Consider the following 11,182-nt stretch of genomic DNA (forward strand, 5'->3'; position numbering starts at 1 on the left):
AACAGAAAAAGGGACAGTGCACCCACCTCACTTTATGATGCAAAGCCTCACATGGGCATCAGGAGAAAGGAAAGCCAGAAGTCAACCTCATTTCTGAACACAAATGCAAAAATCCTCAACAAAGTACTAGCAAATTGAATCCAGCAATATGTTGAAAGCATAATACAAATCATGATCTTGTTGGACTTACCTGATGAACTCAAATTAGGTTGAACATTAGAAAATAAATTAATATATTTAGCACATTTTAGAAGACAAAATATTAAAGAAGAAAAATCAGGATAATCTCAATGGCTGTGGAAAAATCCATCTGATAAAAACCAATACCATTCAGGTCATTAATGAATAGAAGGGAACTTCCTTATCCTGATGAAGGTGGCTATAAAAAGCCTTCTGCAAACATCATACTTATGGGGGACACGGAGATCAAGAACAAGGATGCCCTGATCACTACATTTCTTTCTAAGATTTTATTTATTTATTTATTTATTTATTTTAGGGGAAGAGAGAGAGAGAGAGAGAGGGAGCATGTGTATGCTCGCACATGTGAGCAGGAAGGGGAGCAGAGGGAGAGGGAGAATCTCCAGCAGACTCCCAGCTGAGCGCGAAGCCTGACTTGGGGCTCGTTCCCACGACCTGAGATCATGACCTGAGCCAAAATCAAGAGTCAGATGCTCAACTGACTGAGCCACCCAGGAACCCCCTCCATCACTACATTTCTATCTGTCACACCAGAGGTCACAGTAAAGTAAGAAAAAGAAATAAAACAGAAGCAAAACTGCCATTAATCTCAGATGATATGTTTGTGTATTTAGCAAACCCCAAAGATGGTACAGATAAGTTATTTCAATCAGTAAGAGAGTTTAGCAAGATTTCTGGACACAAAGTCAATGTTTAAACATCAATTGTAGGGGCGCCTGGGTGGCTCAGTTGGTTGAGCATCTGACTCTCGATTTTGGCTCAGATCATGATCTCAGGGTTGTGGGATCCAGCCCACAGGGCTCTGTGCTCAGCTGGGAGTCTGCTGGTGATTCTCTCTCTCCTTCGCCCTCTGCCCCTCCCCCCAACTCACAAGCACACACTCTTTCTAAAAATAAATAAATCTTTAAAAAAATCAATTGTATTACTTAATACCACCAAACAGAAAATGCAGTAAAAAAGATACCCTTTTCGGGTGCCTGGGTGGCTCAGTCGTTAAGCGTCTGCCTTCAGCTCAGGTCATGATCCCTGGGTCCTGGGATCGACCCCCACATCGGGCTCCCTGCTTGGCAGGAAGCCTGCTTCTCCCTCTCCTACCCCCTCTGCTTGTGTTCCCTCTCTCACTGTGACTCTCTCTGTCGAATAAATAAAATCTTAAAAAAAAAAAAAAAGATACCCTTTTCAATAGCATTAAAAAATATGAGGTACCTAGAAATAAGCTGGAAAAAAAGTACGATCTTCACAGAGAAAATTATAAAAGCTTATAGAGACATATTACAGAACACCTAAACAAATGAAAACAGATATACGATGCTCATAGGTTGGAAGGCTAATTTTTGCCAAGATGCATGTTCTTCCCAAACTAATTTAAGGAGTCAATACAAACCCAATAAAATCCCAACACGTTTGTTGGTTTTGATGGGAACTTGACAGACAGAATGTAATATGTATATAAAACATACAAAAGACCAAGAATAGTCAAGATGCTATTGAAGAAGCTCCCCCATCCTCCTAAAATCCAAAAAACAAAGTGGGAGGATTTGCTCTGTGAGTTATCAAGACTATTTCTTTTTTTTTTTTTTAAGATTTTATTTATTTGACAGAGAGAGACACAGCGAGAGAGGGAAAACAAGCAGGGGGAGTCAGAGAGGGAGAAGCAGGCTTCCTGTGGAGCAGGGAGCCCAATGCGGGGCTCGATCCCAGGACCCTGGGATCACGACCTGAGTTGAAGGCAGATGCTTGACCATCTGAGCCACCCAGGCGCCCCTCAAGACTATTTGCAAATGGCCAATACCTAAGTATAAAAGGCAAACTATAAAGCTTTTAGAAGCTCCGTGAAGGGATTATCTTTATTATCTTGACGTAGGGGAAGATGTCTTAAACAGTAAACAAACAGAACCAATCAATCATAAAGGAAAATGTTGGCACGAGTGAATACATTAAAAGTAATAACATATGTTCATCAAAAAGACGCCAAATGCAAGAATATAGTCACAGCAGCACTGGTCAAATCACTAAAAACTGGGAAAAGCAAAACGTCTGTCAGCAGCAGCCTGCACAGATACACTGTAGTATATTCATGCCAACATGTATGAACCTCACAAATATAAGCTGACAAAAGCCAGACACTGCATGATTTCAGTTGTATAAATAACTGGTACAAATCATTAGCAAAAAGGCAGACAATTCAATAGGAAAAAAATGGGTAAAACACTTGACAGTCATGTCACAAAAGGGGAAATCCAACAGGCCCATCATCCGCTTTCTTGTGATTAAGGGAAATGCACAGCAGAATCACAATGAGATACCATTAATCAGTCAACTCAGAAAAATTAAATCGAACTGGTGTTGGCAAGGATGTGGAGCAATGAAACTTTCACACGTGACTGGTGGAAATGTAAACTGGTAACATCACTTCGGAAAACATTATCTAGAGAAGCTGGAGATGCGCAGACCCCAGGACCCAGCGATTTTGCAACCAGATATACCCGGGAAGCAACAGTTCTCAAAACTTCCTGGTCTCAGAACACCTTTATGCTTTTTTTTTTTTTTTAAAGTAGGCTCCATGCCCAACATGGGGCTTGAACTCATGACCCTGAGATCAAGAGTCACAGCTAGGTGTCCCTGGATTCAGGGAACTTTTAATACTTTGTTAAATTTAAACTCACTGATCACCTTGCACTAAAATGGATCTTTTACTCAGGCATGTTTTTTTTTTTTTTTAAGATTTTATTTATTCGACAGAGAGAGACACAGCGAGAGAGGGAACACAAGCAGGGGAGTGGGAGAGGGAGAAGCAGGCTTCTCGCCAAGCAGGGAGCCTGATGTGGGGCTCGATCCCAGGACCCTGGGATCATGACCTGAGCTGAGGGCAGATGCTTAATGACTGAGCCACCCAGGCGCCCCTACTCAGGCATGATTTTTAAAAATCATGCATTCATTGGTCATTTGGAAAATATTGGTTCTGATCTTCCAAATGCTGATGAATTTTATTATACATATAAAAAAAAGCACACCACACAGATGAACCAATCTCATCAGAAAGTTTTGAGAAGCTCATAATGGCCGGTACAAATTTTTCAGAATTCTGATTTTCTTGGAAGCCTGAATTTTATCATTGGCAACACATACTGTCAGTTGCTTCCCTTAAAGTGCTAGGCTCACTATGTTCAGTTTTTAGGAAATACCTGTAACAAACCCAAGTCTGAATAACCCTAGCTGTCTGTCAGTTATTCTTTCAAGTAAAAACAATGTTCCATTAAAAAAGGGGGCTAGTTCAAAACTCACGAGTTAAGTCATCACACAAATGCTTACCCTCCAGACAACAATCTTTATACTCTGGCACACAGCAGTGTTCCTGTTTTGTCACACAGAATGTTAAAAATACCCAAAAGACGTGTACTCAGGGGTCAATCTATTTATTAATAAAATTAATACCTGCTACTGCTTCATCAAGGGCATTAAGTGATAAAGGAGTGTTGTTTCTGTTTGTTTTTATGGTGAGTGCTTAGGAGAGAAAAACAGATGCTTATTGGTAGTCTGGGGCCCAGGCCTGGGTTTATGTCCTGGGTTGTAACTTGGTTTATGCACTGGGTTAGGTCCTGGGCTTACGCACTGGGTTAGGTCCTGGGCTTACGCACTGGGTTAGGTCCTGGGCTTATGCACTGGGTTAGGTCCTGGGCTTATGCACTGGCAGTTTCTCCCACCACAGCTCTCACACCATCGGTGCAAGTGTCAACACAGAGAAAAAGGACAAATTACGTCTCCGTGCTGTTTTGATCTCACAGACTTCTCACCCCCACCCCAGGGTCTGTGAACCTCATTCTGAAAACTGCTGTCCTAGAGAAACCCAGATAGACTGAGATACCCATGATGTTCATGACAACATGGCTCCTAAAGCCCCGAAATGCCCACTGATGGAAGAATGAATCAAGAAATTACCATGTGGCCAAAAATACTATTCAGCAAATAAAACAAATTCAGTAGTGCTCCACGGAACAAGTGGTGCTTTTATCCATAGGAGCAAACTGGTAAAGCATCCATTGTGCCAGTAATTTTTTTTTAGAGAGGGAGAGCGAGCATGTGTGTGTGCACAGGAGAGGGGAGGGGCAGAGGGCGACAGAGAATCTTAAACAGGCTCCACCCCCAGCGCAGAGCCTCGTGAGGGGCTCGATCTCGTGACCCTGAGATCACGACTTGAGCCGAAATCCAGAGTCGGACACTTAACCAACTGAGCCACCGGGCACCCCTGTGCCAGTAATTCTGTAAATGTATTTGAGTTACAATTTTCCCTGAGGAATAAATAAATCATTCTCAAGAGTAGAAGCTATTACTGAAAAGCAATTTAGGAAGTCTTCATAGATTAATCTTGAACTGAGAAGTTCGTTTCCTTTCTTCACCACCAGCATGTTTTCTTCCTGATTCTCTCAGCTCCTCAGCTGCCATCGGGCAGGGCACCCCCTTTTTAATTGCCGGCGGTTGTCCAGAATTTTGTCCCTGGCCCCCTTCTCTCCTTACCTCACCTACTATGTATGGCTGGGAGATTGCGCCACACTGAGGACTTCTACCTCTCACAACTCACTGAGGTGCTACAGATCTCTCTCCCCAGCTCACTAAGACCTGGATCCCTACACCCTACTGTCCGATGGACACCTCCCCTCAGACTTCCTGCAGGCAGCTCGCATTCTGTACGTCCACAACTGAATTCATTACCTTCTTCCTAAACCTGCCCTTCTCTCCTCACTGTCCCCTTCCCTTCCCCCATCTGGTTCTGCCTCAGACGCCATCCTTCCTTTAGTCCCAGCCTCAAGTGCCCTTCCTCTACTTTCACATCTGAGTGAGTCACCCATGCCAGTGGATGGAAATTGCCTTCAGGCCTCTCTCCTCTGATGGAGTTGTGAGGACAAAGACTAACTCTGGATGTCAGAGCTCCTCTGTATTTTCACACAGCAGGCAGGAAACAAAATGTTTACTGAGTGAATGAAATAAAGGATTTTATAGAACTTCTCATTCTAGCTTCCTTTACGAGAAAGTAAATCAAAGGGATCTTAGTGCTTTTTAAAAAAAAATAGAGGCACCTGGCTGGCTCAGCCGGTGGAGCATGCTGATTCTTGGATCTCAGGGTTGTAAGTTTAAGCCCCACTTTGGGTGCAGATTATGTGAAAAAAAATCCTTAAAACAAAACAAAACAAAAATAACATTAAAGAAATAAAATAATACGTGTTCATGATAGGGATTTTTGAAAACCCCAATATTAGGATAATATGTAATTTTACCATCAAGAGATGTATTTATTTCCGGCTTTTTCCTATGCACATGCATGCACATACACACACGTCACAAAATCGAGATCAGGGTTTAGAGTGTGTATGGAATTGGTATGTATTGAGATCCTTCAGTCTCTGTGCTTCATCTGTTTCAATTTTCAGGCTTTTACAGACTTCATTTAAATGATTTTGTTTGAGTAATTAACTACTATGGAACTCAGGTCTGAGATGACCACAGAGTTCAGACCTGCTACAGGGTGAGGAACCTCAATTTTGCATCCTGCATGTTCTTTTTAACATTATGTTATGAAAACTGTCCCCATCAGTAAGTGTTCTAGAACAGCCGTTCTAACGGCTAAATGACTATGTAGTAGTCCCTGCTTGGTATATACCAATAATTAGCTTACTGTTGGATATTTGTATTTTTCCCCCAGTGAAATTGGTTACAAACGATAATGTCTCTGTAATTTTGGTCTGAATTCCTTTTCCCTGAGGACAGATTCCTAAAAGGTAATCTCATCTTCCCGAGGTCTTTACGCAAGCCTCCTCTTAGTGAGGCCCCTCTTGGTCATTCTACCTTAAAAAATGTGAACCTGCTCTCCCAACTCCACATTCCCTTTTCCTGCTTTATTTTTCTCCTTAGCGCTTCTCCCCATATGACACGGCACCATGGAGTATGTTATGCCCATTGTCATCCCCGCTAGACACAGGACAGACCCTGGAACAGGGAATTCAGGTGACTTTGTTCAGGGCTTTGTCCCCAGCACTAGGGGCAGTGTTTGGCCCACATAAGGTACTCAGGTACTCAGGAATACTCTTTTCCTGAATGAATCAACGCAATTGGCCTATTACCACCCAACTACTTTTCTGAAAACTTCTGAAGCTTCCTCCAGCTTGGCCAAACAAAAGACCGACTGTTTCTCTCCACTCTCAACTGAGTATCTTCACTTTGAAAATCTTTAACAATGTGATGGGAGGAGAAGAAAATGTTAAACTGGTTTTTCTTGATTAGTGAGATTTAATTTTTAAAAGTGACTATCAGTCACCTAAATCTCTTCTCAGAATTTTATTCATATTCTCAACCTACTCTTCTTGGGAAGTTTTATTAAAATTTTTTTTTTTATTGAGGTGAAATTCACATAACATAAAATTAGCTATTTTAAAATGTATCACTCCATGGCATTTTGTACATGCACAGTGTTTTGTAACAATCACCTCTCTCTAGTCCCAAACACTTCCATCACCCTGAAAGAAAACCCTATACCCATTAAGCGATCACTTTCGGTAAGTTTTGTGTTGATCTCTTTGATTAGAAGAAGCTCATGAGAAATTAAAGATAACCATCTTTTTTAGATTGGTTGTAAATATTTCTCTTAGCTTATTGTTTAACTTAAAACTTTTAAGTATTTATATACAAATTTAAAACTTATAAAACAAGATTTTCCGAGATTTTTAACCCTTCTTTATCTTAAGCTCAGATATTCACTTATATGTTCTCCAAGTTAGTTTATGGTTTTCTTTCATTCCTTTTTATTGTTGTCTTATATTTAACTTTTAAATTTATCTTTGTAATTTATTTTAGAATAAGATTACTGATTTTCTGACAGGATCACTTTAGAGATAAAGTGATTATTGTTTCTTATTTTTAAAATTTTTTTTTAAAGATTTTATTTTTAAGTAATCTCTGTACCCAATGTGGGACTTGAACCTACAACCCCGAGATAGAGGAGTCACATGCTCTATGACTAAGCCAGCCAGGTGCCCCTCTTACTTGCAAAATATATATAACATAAATAGACCATTTTAACCATTTCCAAGTGCATAATTCTGTGGCATTAAATACATTCACATTGTTGTGCAACTGCTCTCGCCGCCATCCCAAACGGAAAATGTCCCCATGAAACACCAACTCCCCATTATCTTCCTCCCTCAGCTCTTGGCATCGCCACCATCCTATTTTCTGTCAAAGGATTATTTTTTGAGCAAAACAGTCCCAAACTGGATGAAAACCAAACTCGTTTTTAAATTTCATGCCTCTGAAGGAAGAAATTAAAAACGAATTTCTCCTTCTCACTTGCTCTGTTCAATGTTGCTGTTTATTTCTAAAGGCCCAAGATACAATGCGAGGGCAATCTCACAACAGGGCAACTCTCACGTACCTGGATAACATCTGCAGGCTTGTTTATGTGTTCTTTAAAGATCAAGATGGTGGGGGCATAGACATTGACATTGTACCGTCTTGTCATCTCTTCCGCCCCTCTCAAACCGACGTGTACATATCCAAATGACAAGTAATCTTTGTATGCAAAAGCAGTCAACTGTCAGTGTGTAAGAGAGAGGAAGAAATTAAACTGGCAGCGGATCACACAAACCCAAGTGTGACAAGTTCACACCAATGGTGGAGACGAATGCTAGCTTGTATAGCCCCACTCGGGCTGCTAGACCTCTGTGCACTTGGAGGAATTCTATGGTGTTCATGCCCGAAAACTGGATCCACAAAGCCAAACACAGTGAATTTTATTTTTTTTTTTACAGATGGAGAAAAATATTCAGTTTACTGAGATCTACACTGGGTTGGAGACATGGGAGTGTTTGAGGAATCACCTCAATTATGGAAGACGGCAGTGACCGTGCCAGGGGTTAAGCAGGACACTTTCCTCTCCCATCTCATGTCACAGGGTTAACCAGAGAGGTACTGGAAGTGCTGCAGACGGGGTCATTCAGAGGGCGGGTCTGGGAATCATGCAGTCACCACGGGGGTAGGTTATACAACCTCTCTGAGCTTCAGTATCTTGGTCTATAAAACAGGGATGATACTGTATCACTGGGCTCTTCTGAAGATTCCATGCTCTTATGTGTGTGGAATGCACTAGCACATTTAATGGTATCAGGAGGTGCTCAGTGTATGGCGGCTAAGGCAGATTTCTGGTCTTCAAACATTTCTCTTTGGATAAGCTCTTACGAAAAGGACAAGCAGGCCACAAGTTCCTTCCACCAGAAAAAGAGCAAACATTCCCCCAGCACCTCATATACCTTGTACAGCAGTGGTACGACGGGCATCTGGTCAAACAGAAGGACACGAGGTTTATTCTCTTGCTGCCAGCCAGAGAGGAATCGGACGTAATTTTTATTTGTAACCTTAAGTGGAAGAGAGGAGGTTAGTTTCAGTATTCAGTTCTCAACAACTGCATTATAATGTAGTCAGGAGATAATGAAACAAAACCCAGTATCTGTAAAAGATTGTTTTGTAAAAAATAAAAAATGCAGACCACTAATTTTTTGTCTCTGACTAAAACGGTTTAAAAGAATAGTTACTGATTTCATATTTTCATGTGTTCCCAATCTTATAGACTGAAATCACAATCTTTTCTGGAGTAATTACTGAGCACGTTATAAAAAAATTGAACTTTTGAATTATAGACATGCTTCTTAATCTGTTATAGACTGTCCTTCTTAATCTATTACCCTGTGGAAGATAATGCCATGATTGCTTCTAAAATGGCTTAAAAGAATAAGGGGGCCCACTCAGTCTGTATGTTACACCATTTCATTTATTACCATGTGAACTGCTACTTTTGTGCTTCCCTGTTTATGCCTTAAATAATCCTACTGAGAATATAAAAAACACGAATAAAAATTTTACCTAGAAATTCTTCATAGTTAAAAAATCCATTTATCTTTCCATTCTGCTTCCAGAATGATCTCTATTAAACCTCAATCTGATCATTCACTCTCTGCTCAGCCCCCTTCAATGGCTCTAAGCACCTGCAAACCAAGGCCCAAGTTTCTCACCAGGGCGGCCGGGCGCTTGGAGGTCCTGGCAGTGAGATTCCTGTAAAGCCCTCTAGTCTTGCCCTCTCCTGCTCACTAGTGACTACTTCACGCAGAGCTGACTGCTTCATGTCCCAGACCTCTGTCCGCCTGCAACTCATTCCCTCTCTCTCCTCACTTGGTGAACTCAGTGCAGGGACCGTTTCTGCCAAGAAGCCTTTCTCAGCTCTCGTGGGCAGCCTCTCAGCAGATGAGATGGAAATAATCACCCACTAGACTGGGAGCTCCTTGAAAAGTGTTCTCAACACTTGCAGCGACTGGCAGAGAACAGACATTTCATAAATGTTTGAGGACCCATCTGGACAACCTACAATCATTCTAGGAGCCTGCCCTGCTCTCTGCTAGCTCCAACAAATATTTCTTCTGTGGATAATGATCCTGGTGGGATAGTCTATGAATAGTGCATGTGGAAATAGGTTGGAATTGTTGGTATGTTCACTCTCCCTGGTACAGTTAAAGGAATGAATCACTTAAAGCAAACAAGAATCTTGTTCTAGTTCCTTTGATCCCTAATCTAAGATACTGGAGGAAAAAATGCTTCTTAAGTATAAAAATCATAAACTAGTATGAACTCTTTGTACCTGGCTTCTTTAGCACAATTTTTGTTTGTGAAATTTATTCATACTTGTATTACTCTAAGCTCTGGAAGTTCCAAAAAGTATTTGACTTCATGGAGTCTTGTGTTTTCCATAGATGTGGTTGTTAAATATATAGCCAAATGTAACTTAATCTGAATCCTTTCATAAGACAAATACCTTCAAATGAACAAACTCACGAGTCAGAAAGAAATCCTTCATCCTACATTGTGATTGAATTTTTGGTTTAGAAAATCAGAGTCATTGTCATTTCAGGCTCAGATCCCCACCACCGTGTAAACGTGCCCAGTGGTTACTAACAGGGAGGGATTCTCTCAGTCTTTTTACCTTGTTTCAGTCTCCAACAGACTTCATTTAAATGATTTCGGTTGAGTAATTAATTAACATACGTCTTGTCCTATTCAAAATGACACTCAGGTCTGAGATGACCACAGACAGAGTTCAGGGCCACCAGTGCTCCCAGGTACCTTGTAAACTACTGTTCCGCCAGGTACTTACTTTCTCCACCAAGTTCCCTGGAAGAAGACTTTCTACAAACTGTCGTAGGTTCTCGCGGATGACTGCATTATGGAAGAAGGAGATTTTCCCATTTATGATTCCCAGGATAGAGGGAGTGCTATGCGCTCCCAGGTGATGGGCCAGGCGTCTCTCGTACCCAGCATGGACCACGCCAATTCCTACACCTGCAAAGTATGGAAGACCTACATGAGGCCTTTTTATGCCCCATGGTAGATGAAGAAATGCTGTAAGTGATTTTTTGGTGTGCAATTGAAATCCTGACCTAGGAGGGGAGGATATCTTTCCTAATAGGCTGATGGGCATTTTTTTTCCATTGCTGATATTCTAAATCGGTTCAGTTTTATTATTGCAGAATAATCTGGCAATATTTAAGAGCTACAAATCTTTGTATCTTTTAGTCCCCATTATTTCGAATTTTGGGAGATTGTGAGAACATACTTCATAAGAAAAGAAAGCAATCTGCTGGGGCACCTGGGTGGCTCAGTCGTTAAGCATCTGCCTTCGGCTCAGGTCATGATCCTAGGGTCCTGGGATCGAGCCCTGCATCGGGTTCTCTGCTCAGCAGGAAGCCTGCTTCTCCCTCTCCTACTCCCCTTGCTTGTGTTCCCTCTCTCACTGTGTCTCTCTCTGTCAAATAAATAAATAAAATCTTTAAGAAAAAAAAAAAAGAAAGCGATCTGCTCATAGTGCCTCTACTCACAAGGAAAAACACCTGTAAAAAGTCCAAGGGTTCAAAAACTCGGCAATCATTGGAAAAATAACTATGATTTA

General features: G+C 41.3%; 1 protein-coding gene across 5 annotated transcripts in view; it reads right to left on the reverse strand.

Moving 5' to 3' along the window:
* Nucleotides 1-11,182, reverse strand: part of DNAJC16 (DnaJ heat shock protein family (Hsp40) member C16) — a 39,635-nt gene that overhangs the window by 11,362 nt on the left and 17,091 nt on the right. For all 5 annotated transcript variants that reach the window (XM_064589887.1, XM_045898637.3, XM_045898639.3 and 2 more), the window contains 3 exons: nt 10,391-10,575; nt 8,499-8,603; nt 7,625-7,783 (listed from right to left, as the gene is read on the reverse strand). In XM_064589887.1, coding sequence (XP_064445957.1) covers nt 7,625-7,783; nt 8,499-8,603; nt 10,391-10,575 — 449 coding nt within the window. The remainder of the gene's footprint in view (nt 1-7,624; nt 7,784-8,498; nt 8,604-10,390; nt 10,576-11,182) is intronic.

Source organism: Mirounga angustirostris, unplaced genomic scaffold (assembly GCF_029215605.1).
Source record: "Mirounga angustirostris isolate CCGP_5_RB_7025 unplaced genomic scaffold, mMirAng1.0.hap1 SCAF_4, whole genome shotgun sequence".
Lineage (NCBI taxonomy): Eukaryota > Metazoa > Chordata > Mammalia > Carnivora > Phocidae > Mirounga > Mirounga angustirostris.